We start from the raw sequence: 17,976 nt of genomic DNA on the forward strand, positions 1-17,976 counted from the left end.
CACCAGGGCTGCCCCCCCCCCGGGAGGGGCGGGGGACACAAGGAGGGCCCCTCCCCCTGAACGTTCGCCGACCTCCCTGCGTCCTGAAACGATACCCGCCCCATGCAAACCCTATAAGGTTGCACTGCTCGCATGCAGGCAGACCCTCGCTTTCCTGAGAGAAAGGCTCAGTGCGACTTACCTCTGAGTAGAGACGTTGTCTGTAAAGGTCGGCTCCTGTAAAGGCAGACTCGAAAGTAAACCCCGATGAATGCAGTAAGACGTACTTCCTAGGTCAGTCTGTATAGGGTTGTGGCCCTAATCCGCCCCCCCCCCCCATTTTTCATTTGTGAGAAACATACTAGCCGCCGACATGTGTCCGCGTCTTCTCAAAAGTTACTCCCACTGAGCTGAGTGGGGCTTACTCCCCAGTAAATGGATACGTGGGAGTTCCTCCAGCCATTTCTCCCTTCGGTTCGTCTCTTTGACCCACTATTTCTCCCCTCAAGCTTTCCAGGCTCTCAAGAGGGCTCTTGAACCCGGTTTGCAGAGAGACAACCGTGCCAGTTTAGTGCATCGAAAATATCAAGGCGCTCAAGACTCAAAACGGGTTTTACTGGGAGAAGTTTTCCTGGCGAAGAGAGTCTCTCTCTTCGCATGCGATCCTGTGTTTGGGCACAGCCTGCCTTAGCCATCCATCCAGAGGGATGAGATTAAGGCGCTGCGAAGCTCTCCGAACGCGTCAGAAAGTATCCCTGCATAGAAAAGAAAAAGGGCTCAAGGGAGCTGTGATACCTTCAAGACTCATTTCGATTCCCTGCTACAGTAAATCAGCCTTGAAAGGGGGCATGGATCTTTTCTGCCCAGTCCAGTAAGACGCCTCTCCTTATCCAATTCTTTGCCCCAATTCCAAGAGCAGAAGGGACTACAAGGACACGGGGTGGGGGTTGAGAGGAACCTACAGCGCCCAGCGCACAGTTTGGGAAGTGTTACTCGTGGGAAAGTGTATTTCCTGGCAAGCGGGTGCCGGGGGACCTCAAGGAGTTCACTGTGCGATGCGTGCCACCCGCCGAAAAATACTGCGCAAGCCCTCTCCATCCAGAAGCGCGCAGGAAAAGGCCACAAGGCTCCGGCTTCCCCGGAGATTCTCTCCGCTTGACAAACGGGGAGCCGTCAGAGGCATCAGGGAGGGAAGGGAGAGGGCGTCGGACACGAAAGGTGGGTCCCGTTGCATCACGCAGGTTGGACAGGCCGTCCCAACCCCTCCCACAACGATCAGGCCCAAATACTGTGACAGAGGAGCCGTCTGTCTCACGATGAGCCCCGTGGACGACCAGGACTTAGCTGTCCCTCGCCCACTCCTCAGTCCCCTCCTCGTGCGGGTGGCGTCGACTGATCTGGAGCTTCTCCCAGCTCTGGGCCGAAGAGGCGGCGAAAAGCCGCCGGGCAGCCTCGTCGGGGGCCTTTTGCCGGCGGCGACTGCTCACACCAGGGCTGCTCGAGTCCTTGCTGCCTCTCTCCGCGAATCGCGGGGCTTCCTCCGGCAGTCCTTCCCTGCTCGACGTGATTAGAAGCAGTCCCCGGAGGAGGAGTCCCGTGCCTTGTCCGGCAGACGGTGTTCAAAAGAAGCCCTTCGGGAGGACACCGGGAGAAAACAGGCAAGCCTGTCTCCGAGCCAACATTTCCTTCCCCAGTTTCCCCCCAGCCGGCACCAGCTACTGGTCAAAAGCCCCGCTCACTTGAGGGCAAGAACTGGGGCGGATGGGGGGCACTTGTACTGTAGAGGGAATCCCGAGCTTCCATGTCACCGGAAAGCATCTCTCGACCTACGTGCCCCCCCAAAAAGTAAAAAGGGAGAGGTCTTACGAACAATTCAGGGGAAGTTAGGTTCTCAACACCCCTATCTAGCCGTTCCCTCGGTCAGAGATATTTAGCATTAATTAGTCTGAAGTACATAAAAGGTTCGCTATACAGGACATGCATGAAATACTCTGCAGCGGGCCTAGGCATCGCACTTGCACGTTTACTCAGAGGTAAGTCTACTTAGTCGAATGAAACTAACTCCCGAGTAAATGTCCATGAACCCCCCCCCCCCAGCTTAAAACAGTGGGACCTCGGAGGTTTGTATCGAGATCACAGATTCCTATTCTACGTCCTCCTGCGTTAATTGGCTTAGCCCGTGGAGGAATGCTGCCTCATCGGTCACAGTTTTGTGAATGGCCAGTGTGAATAAGGTAAGAGTCGGTGTCTGGCCAAACTTTATCTGCCTTTTATTTCCTTCGGGCCCCATTGCCTACAATCCAAAGTGCCTCCAACTATCTGTTCTCTGATTCGTGTCTAAAATTCTGGATAATGCTGCGTACATCTGATGAAATGAAACGAACTACAATCCACGAAAGTTCACTAGGATGTCACAGGACTTCTTGCTATTTCTGCAAAGGATTGCCCCGCTTTGCATATTTTCTGGACAAAGGCAAAGCGCACACCCCCAAAGACAGAGGGGCGGAGGTGGGGGGGGTCGACGGGCAGACCTAAAAAGTGAAGGCACCGCAAGAAGTCCCCCGACAGACACCCTAGGTGAACTTCTGTGGATCGCAATTCACTTCATCAGTCAGGCTTAGACAGTGAACTGACTATCCGTTTGCAAGGCAGATACAACAACATGCTTTTAAAACAAGTACTACTACAGAAAAGGGTATCCTAGCAGGGAGTACTGTACCTGGAAATAATAAACCAGCGCAGTCCTGCCTTCTCCTTTGTAATTGTTCTACCTGCTCAGCCTGCCTTGAGGGCGTTGCAAAAGCGGTGCCTCTGAAGCAAACGAGAAAGGACGGTTCTAAAGACGGGCAGCTGCGCTCCAGCCCCTCTCCGCGTCCGGGCACACGCACACAAGGCGCCGGGATTCCCACATATAGCTGCACCTGAAACACCCTTAACCGGAAAGTGCATGTGTTGCTTTGGTTTCGTATATAGTTTTTCCTCGGTGAAAACACTTTGGTCGGGACAATCTTAAAACCAGGTGGAATGGACAAATTCGAAAACATCTTAGTTAATCTGTACCCAAATTTACTTTTCCTTTTTCTAGAGGGTGGTGAGATATACAGTCTATTGGGCCTTTCTTTCAGATCGTTTAAGGTCATTGTACGTTTCCCGTGTGTAATTGGTAGAATTCGTACATTTTTTCTTGGATGGCATTGCGTTTCCAATTTCTTTTTAAAAATCTGCACGGTTAGTCCTAGACAGGCAAGGGAGGATAAATCGGTTTAGACAGAAGGAACTTGGGGTGGTTCGTTTCTAAGGTAAGTGAGCGAAATAACCGCCCGCGCTGCCAAATGTCTGTTCAAAGGATCCCTCGGAATTGCTCCAACTTCGATTGATCTACACAGATTTCGCTTTTCCAACCAACCACACCTTGCGCTTGTCTCCGGAAGAGCCTTGCCATTCTCCTCCATGCCCCTTTCTGGTATCAGGTGAAGGGACGGGGTTGGGGGGGAAGCGCGTTATTCAGTTTCATTCCAAAAATAGTGTTTCTCCAGCTTTTACCCTCCTCTATTGAAACTGACATAGCGAGGAAACCCTCCAGAACAGTCTCTGATAATATTCTCACTCCCCAGCGTATGTAACAGAGGGACAATACTCTCTTCAGATCGACAGGTCCCTTTTAATCCTTCCTGAATTCGCACACAGGTGTCTGGCCTGGATCTGGATGACTAGCAGGGAGTACCTGGAAATAGGTACTTCAGGAAGTATACATGTCCGTCAATCGATGTGCAAACCTGATTATAATATCCTTTAAAGCCTACATTTTTCCCACGCATGCTGCACCATCCTCGAGAGAAGCAAGAAAGCTCTTGAGGCAGGTACAGAAGTTCAGATGGTTGCGAACTCTGGCTGCTTTGAAAGGCGGTTATTCAAGGAAGAGTCTAGTAGCACCTTATGAGCAAACAAGTTTTATTACTACACAGCCATATTCTGGACTGCAACCCTTGACATCTGATGAAGGAGGCAGGCTGTCATCAGCGACAAGGCATGCCCTGATAAAATGTGTTCGTGTCTAAGGTGCCATTGGGCACTTTTTATTGATTTATTTTGTATTTTTCTGCCGCAAGCTGAAACGATGACCACAACACAACTGGAATTTCTGTTGTCAATAATCCCAATGTCTTATGGACCAGCACCTTTGCTATATTCAGATTATTTTTCCCTGGACGTTTTTGTTGAAATTGCTCCTTTTAAAATCCCAGACTATGGAGCTTTCTAGCAAAAATGATTCTTAAAGCACCTTCCTTCTCATTGCAATAAGGAACACTCTAATCAAACTGCTTCAGTTCTATATATCTGGAAATGTCCACATGCAATCCAGGAAGGTTTATGCCAAGTAAAGCCTGTTAGCTGGGTAAATGCCACAAAAGGTTGTGGTTATTTTATTGAGTTAATTAGTTTTAAAATGTTTCACCAAACTCCCCATAACTACTTGCAAAGCACATTTACAGTACTTTGAAGAATTGCCTGGTGCTGGTTTTCACATTGAGAATTTATTTAGTTTCCAAATTGCACAGTTTAAAGCAGTCCCAGTCATTAAAAAAATACATGCTATCAAGAAGAACTTGCATTCTGTTTGTGTCAGTGCTGTGAACTTCTCAGACAAATACAGTAATACAATTAGAAAGAGAAGAGAGGAAACTTAAGGAAAAGTGGGTGCTGCCTCACTAAGGTAGGCGTTTATTTCTTGTTTTGATTTTGAAAACAACCTAAGGATGTTGCATAGGTATTGTATCTGGCTCTTCTGGATTCACGTTAATGCAAAATATTTGAGGGTGTAGGGAGAAAAAACCCCAGCCTACTTGATCGTTGTTGCATCACTGGAATATTCCATCAGGATGAATTGTTTTTGTTTGCACAGAATGGTGTTCTGAAGCTCTACTGGAAACTCTCAGTTGGAAAGCTTGACTGGCACTATTACAACTGCAGGAGGCTCGTGTGAAGTATTGCCTTCAGCATGCACACTTAGGGCAAATGTTTTGATTTATTCAATGTGCCCTCCTCCTTTCTCTGGCAATGGGCGCTCAAGTTGGTTTCCATCTATGTTAAAAAGGTTTTTTCACTGATACATGAATGTTGACAGGATAAAATAATTTAATGGTAAGATCCGCAACTTTAGTAAGGTACTTAAGCACATAATTTGCAACTGGCAATTTGAACAGAGAGTTAGAAAGAATTAACACAGAATGAGCCTTGCTCCTTACGGAGGAGGGTTTTAGGAATCTACAGAGCTGTTTTAACTTCCATCATTGTTTGCAATTTTTACCTAGTCCAGGGTTAAGTAAACTTCCAGTGCACTGTCTAGCATGAAAAGTATGTGGGAGGAGCAGTGTTATAAGTGATTTACTCTTCAGGTAGCACAATATTTATGAATTGTACCACAATGTACTTTCTATGTTTAAGATGGGAAACAGCTGCTGTTGGTGCTAGAATCTACACACAGATTTTCAGCTCTTGTGTTACTGAGTATCTCAACACAAAGGCCTTGATGTACTTGATAGACATTTTTATTTATGTTGACATCTTTGCTCCCAGAGACTCCTTTTCTAGCATGTGTTTTTGCAAAAGAGAGAGTAAGGACAAGCTGGATTCTCATCAAGTGGATTCTAACATTGCTGCCTGACTTTCATGCAATCCAAAGTTCATTGACTTTTAATATAGTGGCTCCCTACATTGGTTTGGAATTCAGCTCCCAGAAACTCAGCCTGCATAGCCAATGGTCAGAGACCCAGGGATCTGAATTGAGAGCATCTGGAGGGCCAAATATTGAGGACTATCAAATATGTGCCTTTGCCCTGCTGCAATATGCAAACCTTGGGCATCCCAAGTACTGTACAATCCAATGACTTCCCAATTACTAAGCCCCTCTCTAGGTGAGCAAGCTATGGGCGTTAACTCAAATCAGTCAATCTAGAACCCTAGTGGTAAGCATGGTCTAATTTTGAATCATTCACACTCCTTAATGATAGCTCTTGTTCTAAAAAGTTTTACCTAACTTTCTCTCAGAGGAATAGCTTGTGTAATGCTCTGCTAGCTGTAATTTCCTTTGAGGTTGAAAGTGTACCCCAAATTACTATCACTTTATTTGGAGTCCTAATTCTCCATGAGTTCACATCCCCCCAAACCATTCTCCATTTCTAGGATGGTGCCTAACTAGAAAAAAAATATTGCATGGGTTTTGCTTGGCTCTCTCTTAACTTTTTCTTTGCAGTCTGTGCTAGCACTCTGATCTGTTGCCTAGCTCTATTTACATGGCCCATATTTCTCTGATCTTTCTTGCTTGAATCACCTTGTTCCCAGACAGACCCGCTGCCTTGTACAGTGCACCCACACAGAGATTCACTCCTGGTCATGCAGCTACTGCAGCTTTCTGGAATCCTTCGGCAGCCCATGCGTATGTGCTGAGAGAAAAGCATCACCATTTGTAATTGCTGATTCCAGGCTCAGTACCTTACTTATTTGTTAGACATACTGTACTGGTCTTTGCACTGAGTTTCTAGAGGGTCTAATCAATGGCAGCCTTATCCACATGTACTTTTGTGCTGTCAAGATGTTCCTCCCCTCAGATCCCTTTGCTCCCCCAGCCTGTGTGTGCTATCTTTCTGATAATGGTTTTGTCCAATGCCCGTGACATTTTTCCATCTGGGACAAAATGGCAAATAGTGTCTCCCCTTTCCCCAACAAGATGCATAATTCTAAATGTCAAAATTATTTTGACTCATGAGACAGAAACACCCATATAGACCTCTTTCCAGCTATAGTGGGGAAAAATACAGTAACAAAGAATAAGATATTAGTGCTATTTTTCTAACATTTCCATGAGTTCCAGATCCAGAATCTACTGCCTGAGGTGGTCACCTTGCTCCACCCAATGGTAAGACCAGTTCTAAGTTAAACGATAAACCTTGTATTTGGAGTTACCACTCCAAATCCTTTTTCTGAACTTTATTCTATGCTGTCAGGCAGGGTTTAAGGTTCCCTACTACTGGCTGAAGTCAATTGTTTTACCTCTGCAGCATCATGTATGCTTCTAGGACTGCATATCTAACCATATTTGCTTGGCCTTTTGTTTTCAGAGAGACTTTTGCTTATATCAGATCCACGTGGCCTTTTACCTCATTTCAGATTTGTGGCCAATAACCTGTGGATCAGTGGCGACTCTCTGCCTGCTGCAAGTTTCCATTGAGTATCTTGAGAAAGGAAGTAACATCTTCTGATTCTAAAGTAAATGTACCCACTTGGATATTATTTCTCTTTCCACTGAAATGTCTCAAAAGCCATGTTCCGGTGCTTCTTGGTATGTAAGCAAATGTATGGGTGCAGGGCATACACTAATCCTGCTCTCTCAATTTGGTCACCACTCTGCATGTGTCGAGGGCTTTCTGCATGAATTCAAACATTCAAAATTTTCCAGATTCCAATTCTCAAGGATAATCCCTCCTGGTACAACAGAAAAGACATAATGTTTTCTTTCTGGTTGTAATATAGCATCTACAGTACTCTCTCTAACCAACTATGGGAGTATCTAGAACCAGAGCAATGGGAGTTATCATTGAGGAAGGAGGACTGCACTGAACTGATGACTGCATCTTCTTCCAGATACTGGATAATACTTTTAATTTGGCTGCAATTGACTGTGGCTCGCTTAATGTAAGAAATTGTTATCCTGTCTGACCAGGGGTTCCTCATGCTTCTGTGTTCCTCTATCTCCAGCCAAGCAGAAGTCATCTGATTCAATACAAGGCATTAGTGGAGTCCTGACTGACAGTCCTCTATCAAGGGTGAGAATAATGGAATTATCAGCAATTAAACTCGAACTCTGCTGCCCCAAACTGATTCTACAAAGTTGCAGAATTTGAAATTTGCTTTGAACATAAAAGTCTGGCCTCAGAAGCTGGCCGTGGTAATCTGGGAACTTTTCTGTTTCTTCTGCAACTCCCTGGCTGAATAATGGCCAGACTGTCAAAGAGTACTGCAGGACTCCAGAGTTTACCTCTGATTTTTTTTGAGGATAGTCTGTGTGGTGTAGTAGATAAATGGACTAGGACTCTGGAGAACTGCGTTTGATTCCCCTGCTCTGCTATGGAAACTCACCGGCATATGGAACTGGTAAAACCACTACTTAAATACCTCATTTACCTTGAAAACCTTATTAGGATCACTATGAGACAGTTATGGCTCAATGGTACATAACAATGAAGGTGATGCCCACCCTTGTTCCCACTGGAACAGGACAATACAGACTCGTTGCTCTCTTGTATATAGAAGAGTGATGGAAGTGATGCTTAAGGGGGCATTCACCCTCTTCACAGATTTGCTCAGCATAGTAAGGAATGCCTTGAACAAGGCTTTTATCTATCCATTCTCACTTTTATTTGTCCATGTGTTGCCCATTGAGGCCTGAAGGAATCCATCTTGCACATAGGCTTGCTAACCTCTGCCTCACCACTTGCCCAGCACTGTCCCTGTCCTTTCTTTGATAAATTGACTTCTTCATCTCTGTCACTGTTGGGAAAAGCTAGTCTACTAGCATAATCTGCTGATGCAGCCTTCCTCAAGCTGGTGCCCTCCAGATATGTCATGCCACAAAGGCAATGGTGGCTGTTGATGATGGGGTTGCAGTCCAATATTTTTGGAGGGGATCCCATTTGAGAAGGTTGTCTAAAATTGCTGTAGATATCACTTCTGGTTTCACTTTCCATTCAAAGAATTTCAACAATTCTTTGGCTGAGTCAGCAGCCCAGTTAAACAGAGGCGGACACCTGCATTACCTCCCTCTAAAATATTTTGCTCTGTAGCAGTGCAGTGGCCCTCTCTACTGATTCTACACAATTTTACAGTACTTTCAGCAATCAGTATCTGGTGGTGGCTTTCTTGACTGTACATGTCTTCCTTCAGTAATTCCTTGGGGCTGTATTGAACAATCTGGCTGATTTGGTAGATGATATTTCAGTGACAGGTTCAATGTGGCGGGAAGCTTTTTCTCCCATAGCACTTCCAATTATGGAAAGCCCCCCCCCCAACCAAGCTTAACTGGTGCTGCCATTGGCATCACTATAGTGCCAAGTCAAAACATACTTATCAAAGCCTTTGAGGATTGAGGATTTTATTATTATTTTTGACTTTAAAGAAATTCAGCTAAAATTTCTGGTGTCAAGAATAAAGAAGGTTGTAACTGAGAATTACAGATGAGCAAGGATTCTGTTTTATTTGATAAAGAAATATACAACCATAAATGGGAAATGAAGGATTTAAGCTTCAGGAAGAAAACAAAACCACCTCCTCTTCACTACTGTTGAACAGTCCAGAAGCATTAGAATAATTTACCCACATGTTCCAATTTTCCCTCCTCAATTTGTCCTGCATTAGGCCATAAGCTAGAGTAAAAAGATGATCAATGGTTGGTAGGATGTATCATTGGTAATATCAACAATTGTGACTTGTATGTGCATACTGTTGCAAAACCCAGTCTGTTCCAGAGCAATTCTGATGAACATTGCTAATCTTTTTATATATATAATATAAAAACTGAACATTTTATTATTTGTATATTGTATACTATTGTTTTGTGTTTATAGAACAGAACTGCAATGTATATTTTTGTGAAGTGGTATACTATTGAATGAATGAATGAATGAATGAATGAATGAATGAATGAATGAATATGCAAAGGCCAGGTCTGACCCCTCCCCCAGTTCCAAAGCCCATTTACCTGTGTTGCAAGATGTATTATCCATACCTGAACTGAAGTGAGGCCTGGAATCCATTAGTGGAATAACTCAAGTTTTCTAATTGAGAGCAAGTGAAGTACTGTATGTGTAAGGGCCAGTACTACAAACTGTGGCAAGTTGTTCAAATGGGCTCTGTCCTATCCAAGCTATAGTGGTCTGCCTCTTCCAGCACAGCTGTGCATGCAAACATGCAAGATGCAACAGAAGAAAAGCTCCTATGTCTAAAGCCATGTAAAACCCGAAGGCATTAAAATTTATTAAATGATGCAATAACAGAATTCTTTATTTACAATAGCATTATTTAACATCAAATAAGCAAATAGCATCAGCAAAGCAATATTAACTTGCATAAATGTATTTAAAATTTCTCTGAATATATCTACCTTTGCATAAACTGCTCACACTAGAAATACAAACATCAATGCAGGTGAACAAAGTGATGTTCATAGTCAACTCAGTCTTGAAAATAAATCACAACCTGAAAACACTGTAAGCTTTCTCCTGAAGAACCATAGTTTATATATTGCTTAGTTTTACCCTCGTATAATCTTTTCATATACACACACTCATACACATCTCAGATGTAACTTTATGAGGAACTGTACAAATAAAATCCACAAATGACAAAAAGGAAAACAAAATAAATGAGTCAATGTTCGAAGAAATGTGTCCATCATCTCTATTCAACGACTGAAAGCTAAGTGATGATGCGCTTATTCCAAAATTGTACACAATTCACTATACAAATATATTACATCAGACAGCTATGTAGGAATATACAAGACTTAAAAACAGATCTAAGGCATTATGCTAGATTTTAGCATTTTGAGGTTCTTGCACATAGCTTTACCTGTAGTAAGAAACCGAAAAGATTTGTTTTAGTCTACAAAGAAACACCAGGGAGAAAATTCTAATTAAAAACCAAAGCCACTACAGTAATTTTCTTGTGCAGAGAATGCTTTTGCTCTTAGGCAGCAATACTACCATACAAATACTAGAAAACTTTAAATTCACACCAACAATTAATGGCTTAAATTGCATTTCAAAACTGATTGTGTATCTTTGGGTTTTGCAAGTAGAGCTGAACCATTTTTTTCACGTGTTATGCCCATGTGAACTCCATTTTTAAAACACAGGTTAAAATGCAGTATATAAATGACAAAACATTGCTATCAGATAATACAGATCACTTCAAATTTAGGTGGGGAGGACGTTATTTTAAATCTTTGAACAACTAGCTGAATGTTGAAAAGAATTATTTTATTATTTTAACCTTATCTAAACTTGACTGAATGCTGTTTATTTATTTTTATTTATTTATTTATTTGATTTATAACCCAGTTTAGTCCAACTGTTATATATGTGAATTCAGTTATATCTTCCACCCCTAGTATGAGACACTATGTTTGACATACAACATCGTTCTGTCTCTAGGAACTTTACTATATACTGAATAAAAAATACTGCTTATAAAAAAGAAATTGATTTGGCATCATCCTTTGCCTCTAGTATGATCACCATTCTCAGAGAATACCTAAACCCACACTGTCTTTAACCAATCCATTTAGACAGTAAAATTTTTGAGACCTTAGGTATGATTACTCTATTTTAAGGAATCAATAAATGACACATTTGCTTCAAACTGGGTCTTCTTTAAACTATGAATTTATAGATTTATCTGTGACGTATTCATTGACGTATTAATTGATGTTTTTCAAAGTTTAATCTGGTAAGAGAATTTTTTCAAAATTTAGGTTAATGTTTACATAATTAGATTTTTTTTAAAAATTAATATAACGGAGCTCAGGGCTGACATCTACTTTTGCTTTCTACCAGACGGCTCAGTTATCTGAACAGCGACTTTTGTGTTTAACCTACAAAAGTGGTGACTGAGTGCTGAGAAGTGCAGTTTCTCCTAATATAAATGGAGACCCACTCAACAGGAAACAAATGGTTTGAAATGCATTCTATACACTCCTTAACATATTCTTTCCAGCACTCTATGAAAATCAGATTCTTTGTATATTTCAACCCTCATCACAAGCAGAAAATGTTTTCAAGGGAATAGACATTCCACTCCCACAGACATGAGTAATGACTGAGATAATATAAAATGCATTGCATTTTAAATAACATCCAAAATTTGAGTTCAGGTACGAAAGTGTGTGGCTTGTGGAGAAGAGAGAAACAGGAGGTTGAAAACAATCAGTTTCCTGATATATATCAAGTCCTCAGAAACTGATGCCAGTTTATACTAAAATATTACTCAAACCACAGCAGGAAAGAGTAAAACCACCTTAATCAGTGGCCTGCTGAACAACAGTTTCTCTAAGATTATTAAGAAAGAATATAAACATACAAAAAAGTCAAGAATTGGCTCCTACAGTGGCTGCATATAATATAAGGTTAGATAAATGACTTATGAGCAGAATTGAAAGATTTAGAAAACGAAGAGTCTCAAAGCCTACAAATTAGGTCTAATCAAGGCATTGTGATCCTTTACAAAACATTTTTCCCAGGAGACACACACAGCTATGAAGATATCTAATTTAATACTGAAGTACCTCATTTGGAAATCAACTCCACAACATGTATACCTCACAAAATTATACAATTAAAACACTAAAGTATTCAACTTAAATTATTGCTTGTTTACATAGAAACTGTTTTCATGTACCTTACAAAACTTTCTTGTAGTCCACACTGCTTCAAAATAATTATAACACATGATGCTTAACTCTGTAGTGATATCTACCACAGCTCAAGTCATTGTTTTCCCCATTTGTGGAGATGGGAACCATGGAATTTTTTTCATATAAATCAGATGCCTTTAGGTCTGATATTGTGTTTCAATTCTGCCACTTCCATCACCAATAGATGCACCTTATTTAGAGGCTGAATATTCATGATTCAGCAACTAGTTACCTGCAACCTATTGCTCAGGTAACTGATCTAGGGATCTGATTGGGATTACTCATTTCTCCACCCTATAAAAAAAGAATCAGAAAAAGGGCAAATGAAAGCAGGGGGAGCTAATTTTAGATAACTCTTCGGGATGCTGACTTCAATTAAAATGGGAACTAAAATTGTATAGGACTCATGATTTTATTCAAAACAACAACAAAAACCTTTATGAATAGCCCTCTCATAGGGTAGTGTAGCTTGAATACTAACGTGAACCTATGAAAAATTGACCAGTTTTGTTTTCTAGCATGGTATGTCTAGCCACTACATATTTTTCCCCATACCAATTAGTTAAATGTCCATTCTCTTTTTTGTTATCCACTATTCTGGCAGTCATCATCCAGTCTACTCTGTATCTCCCAAAGTGAACACTGTAATTTAAAACCACTGATTTCTAGATGGAGCTTAATCCTTTGCACCAGACTGTGTAGCTAAGGAAAACAAAGAAAGATATCAAGATCTAAAACTAAAAACAAAACAGAATGAGAGCATGGTTGGTTTTCCTTAAATACATACATTTAAATACATTCAATCTGACATGGTTTATGAAAACTGGCTATCAACATTTACTTTGCAGGAGAGATCTAAGTTGCACTAAGGTGAATGCAGTGAACAGACTGAGTAACCGTCTGTACGCTAGCTTCAGACTGTCAAAGAAGAGGCTGCTCGTCCACCGACAACGGTTTTGATTCCACTCAGAGTGGTGTTCTGCTTGCAGCACTAAATTCTACTTTCTCCAGTAGAGCTGACTAGCAGAACAGTTGGGGCAAAACCAAACATATGCAGCTCCTCAAACCAGTAAGTAATACAGGCTGGGAAGTCCAGTCAGTTGAAGATATCAGCAAACTTCAAGGTCAGCAATATTTCTGTAAGACCAAAAAGAAAAACAAAACAAACAAAACAAACATAAAAGGGCATTAATAGCAATACCTGAACATGTATTATTTTTTAAAAAATAAAAATCTTCTAAGCAATTCCAATCACCACAACTACAAAATCCCACAAAATGTCAGGTACAGTGAAATAATAATGATAAAAACAAACTTGGAACACATATTGTGATGTATCTTGCAAGAATAACCTATCCTATAGACTCTAAAGCACACACAAGTAGATCTTACATGCTCCTAGGCACTTCTGCCCTTATAGTATTTGCTGAACTTGCATTAAATACATAATTCAGAACATATTCATCTGCTAATTTTGCCACTCTGATGGCAGAAAGTGAGGAGGAATTAAAGAACCTCTTAATGAGGGTGAAAGAGGAGAGTGCAAAAAACAGTCTGAAGCTCAACATAAAAAAAACCCCTAAGATCATGGCCACTGGTCCCATCATCTCCTGGCAAATAGAAGGGGAAGATATGGAGGTAGTGACAATTTTTACTTTCCTGGGCTCCATGATAACTGCAGATGGTGACAGCAGCCACGAAATTAAAAAAAACACTTGCTTCTTGGGAGGAAAGCGATGACAAATCTAGACAGCATCTTAAATAACAGAGACATCACCTTACTGACAAAGGTCTAGATAGTCAAAGCTATGGTTTTTCCAGTAGCAATGTATGGAAGTGAGAACTGGGTCATAAAGAGGGCTGACCACTGAAGAATTGATGCTTTTGAATTGTGGTGCTGGAGGAGACTCTTGAGAGTCTCCTTGATTGCAAGGAGATCAAACCTATCCGTTCTGAAGGAAATCAACCCCAAGTGCACACTCGAAGGACAGATCCTGAAGCTGAGGCTCCAATACTTTGGCCATCTCATGAGAAGAGAAGACTCTCTGGAAAAGACCCTGATGTTAGGAAAGTGTGAAGGCAAGAGGAGAACGGGACGACAGAAGATGAGATGGTTGGACAGTATCATTGAAGCTACCAACATGAATTTGACACAACTCCGTGAGGCAGTGGAAGATAGGAGGGCCTGGCGTGCTCTGGTCCATGTGGTCACAAAGAGTCAGACACGACTTAACGACTAAATAACAAGAGTTGGGGAGGGGAAGATAGACAGAGACTCCTTCCAGGACGGTTCTAATAACACATTTCCCTGGAAAGATTTTTAGGAGATCCTTTGGGAAGACATATTGTTGTCATCAGAGAGAACTGTATCCATTCCTATCTCCTAAAATGCTCACACTTAGGATTTTTACAGTTTCTTACCCGTGATGCATCTCCCTCCTGCTTGATCATATCCATTCCAGGTAGCTGGTTTGGAAAAAGATTGCCTCCTCTCATGGCAGGATCATTAACCTACAACAAAGAGAATACAAATGTGTAAGTTAGTCATGAAAATAGAAGATAATAAATCGCATTAGAACGTGAAAATATTTGAATATCTTGTAATGAAAGTGGGAAAACAATACAGTTTTCTGAATAGAAAGGCACATTTTACACATGCTTAAACCTTCTTTTCACACAATGTTCTGCCTGTGCACATTTGAATAACTCACCTATTATTGAATTTATCCCTTTTGAAAGGTGGCGTTCCCCAGAGAAAATGTTAAAATTCTAACTCCAGCTGACATAAAATGTTGCAGCATGTGGACATTAAAGCATTAAAACAAACCTCTTGAAGACTGAGCTAAATTAGTCTTTATTTCTTAGTGGTTGACTGTGTATACACAGACAGAGATAGGCAGATAGACACACAGTCTCTAGAAGTTCGCTTGACGGTATACAACTGTATTTTTAGTCCCAAACTAAGTTTGTTTTTTAAAAAATCTAGCACCTGTATGGGTACAGCTAAGCTATATAACCTTTTCTTGTCAAAACCTGGACATGTCTGGCACTATATCCTGCTTACCATGCTACTAGATGGTAGTATGGCTCACCTGTCCATAGAGCTGGTGTTTCAACAATGCCAATGTGTTAGGGAAATTAGATGGAAACTTTATGTGTATGAAAGGAACAAGGCCCCTCTATCTTAACTGGAAGCCTTATTTATCACTTCAGAACAACCTATTAATATTCATACTGCATTAGCAAACAGTTTTGCCAACATTAAAAGCAGCATCCCCCCCCCCCCCCAGTGCTTCAAATAGAGAGTTCTTACCTGCTCAGGACCCATGGAGGACAACCCTGATGTAGGCACAGAGGCTGCTGAGGTCATGCTGATCTGCCCTGTCATCTGGTTCATGTTGTTCATGCCGCTTGTGTTGGTCACCATGGATACATTGATGTTCATGTTGTTATTGTACATGCTGGTGTTTGCTTGCTGGCCAAAGTGTGGTGGAGACTGTTGTGAAAACATGCTACAGGATGAAGTACACATCAGCACGTCAGAATCAAAAGGTCCAACTTATAAGCCACTCAAGGCTTCAAATATTCCTAAACACTTCCAATGATCAACAGATAGATCTGTCAGTGTATGTGCCAACTACTTTCAATAACTGGAGCCTGATAGGAATGGATAAAGTACACACCTTGTACTCAGCTTTCATAATTAATAGAAATTTTCAGATTTCCTCCTCCTCCCAAATCTGTCAAAATTAGGTATTTGTTCCATAGATCTAGCATGTAAAAATGTATTTTACAGAACTTCCTCAGAGACAAATTGCTGCTTTTCTTGGGTGTCTTTCCATTATAAAGTGAAACATCTGTCAAATTCACATATCCATTTGAGTGAATCACTGAAATGTTACAGAATTGTGTGTATATACAACTGTTAACAGGAAAAGAATTCTGAAAAAATGATTCTGAAAATGAACTAGCCTAGGGGAATTTCTCTGTCTATTGAATAAAAACTAAAGAAAACTCCCCTTGGACAACAGAAGGATTTACATGTAAATTAAAGTTATTTCAAAATGTAGGCAGCAATCCCATACAAAGTTACATAGGAAAAAGTGAGAGAGTCCTACAGAGTTTAACTGAGTACTTAAGTACATATTCACAGGATTGCACTGTGGTCATAGGGATTTTATTGATTTGGCATACAGCTTATAGATATGCATTGCATACTGTTTATTACTGTTGTTTACAAGGATTTGTTACCTGTCAGTAAAGGAGGACTACAGCCAATAAAATTCATCCCAAACATAAAAATCTCCATAATGATTTTTTTGCTCTTTGTAAAAGAATTCTCTATGAACTAATAGTTATGATCACAGACAATGAAATCATGTTGCTTTATATACTAAGTTGAAGATATAGCAGGTCCTCTTTGGTGAACTGACTATTCTGTAACCTCCATTGATTCAGTCGGCTTAAGCTAGTTGTGACTTAACATAGGCTAAGCATCAGGATTTCAGCCAGAATTCCTTGTCATGAAAAATTAACAGTGTCTTCTGACTCACTGCAGTCACATGTATTTCTCATCTAGTGAAGATGAGTTATACAGATTTTTAAAAAATGTATGTAAATCCACTATACCAAAGAAAATGTACTGTACATTTCAATGAAAGAAAAAATGTGATTCATATGAAATTCTTTTTAACTTAGAAGGCAAACATGTTTTACATCTAGAGATCCTTTTCTCCTTGCTACCTTTTCCTCTCCAAATTATGATTTCAACAATGATTTTGGCATCATGCTACAGAATTGTTGTGTTATGTAGATGGTTACATTCAAATGTTACATCTGTTCCTTAATAGTGAGAGGAAAAGTTCAATCACAGCATGATTGCTGAATGAGGTTATAAGTGAACTATGCCACTTTCAAAACAACATGCTGCAGGTCACAGTCAGGCTGCAATGCATTTTCAATCTTGATAACTTACCTGTTTCCACCCATATTCCCTTGTGCCCATCCATTCAACTCTGTAGAGGACTGGTAGGCAGGATTGGCCTGAGACTGTTGTATCATTGGACTTTGAGTGTGAGCCATTCTTGGTGACATCAGGGGACTCTGTGGAGTTGTAGCTCCAGTAAAGCCTGGATCTGGCTGCTGATTTATTCCTAGAGAATGGAACAGGTACTGAAGTCATTCTCTGCATGGCAACTTAGACAACACAGACGAAGAGACTTAAATGAATACTGTTTATTCAGTTGAGCAGAAGAAGGCTTCCCGCGACCTCCTACAGCAATTATGCGATTACCAAAGATTCCTCCCAGAACAAAATTAAACAGAAAAGATTTTTTTAAAAAATACAGTGCACTTTGCTGCCAAATTTGGCAGCACAGTTTTCACCACTCCATAGTGACTTTCCCCATCTGTCTTCATCATAATTTTAATTAATAAGAAACTACCTGTCAACAAGTAAGCTATTTTTCCTTAGTTGTGCTGTAACTGCTGTAAACCTGTTTACTGACATTAGACATATTTAATTTCCTGAT

The 17,976-nt window shown here is 41.0% G+C and overlaps 1 protein-coding gene across 23 annotated transcripts in view; it reads right to left on the reverse strand.

Annotated features, from left to right (window-relative positions):
* Positions 1-9,979: 9,979 nt before the first annotated feature.
* The window catches only part of NCOA2 (nuclear receptor coactivator 2), a 192,424-nt gene continuing 184,427 nt past the window's right edge, over positions 9,980-17,976 (reverse strand). For all 23 annotated transcript variants that reach the window (XM_072999019.2, XM_078393819.1, XM_072999016.2 and 20 more), the window contains 4 exons: positions 17,421-17,598; positions 15,759-15,957; positions 14,867-14,956; positions 9,980-13,582 (listed from right to left, as the gene is read on the reverse strand). In XM_072999019.2, the coding sequence (XP_072855120.2) occupies positions 13,571-13,582; positions 14,867-14,956; positions 15,759-15,957; positions 17,421-17,598 (479 nt within the window). In that variant the 3' untranslated portion in view covers positions 9,980-13,570. The remainder of the gene's footprint in view (positions 13,583-14,866; positions 14,957-15,758; positions 15,958-17,420; positions 17,599-17,976) is intronic.

Source organism: Pogona vitticeps, chromosome 4 (assembly GCF_051106095.1).
Source record: "Pogona vitticeps strain Pit_001003342236 chromosome 4, PviZW2.1, whole genome shotgun sequence".
Classification (NCBI taxonomy): Eukaryota; Metazoa; Chordata; class Lepidosauria; order Squamata; family Agamidae; genus Pogona; species Pogona vitticeps.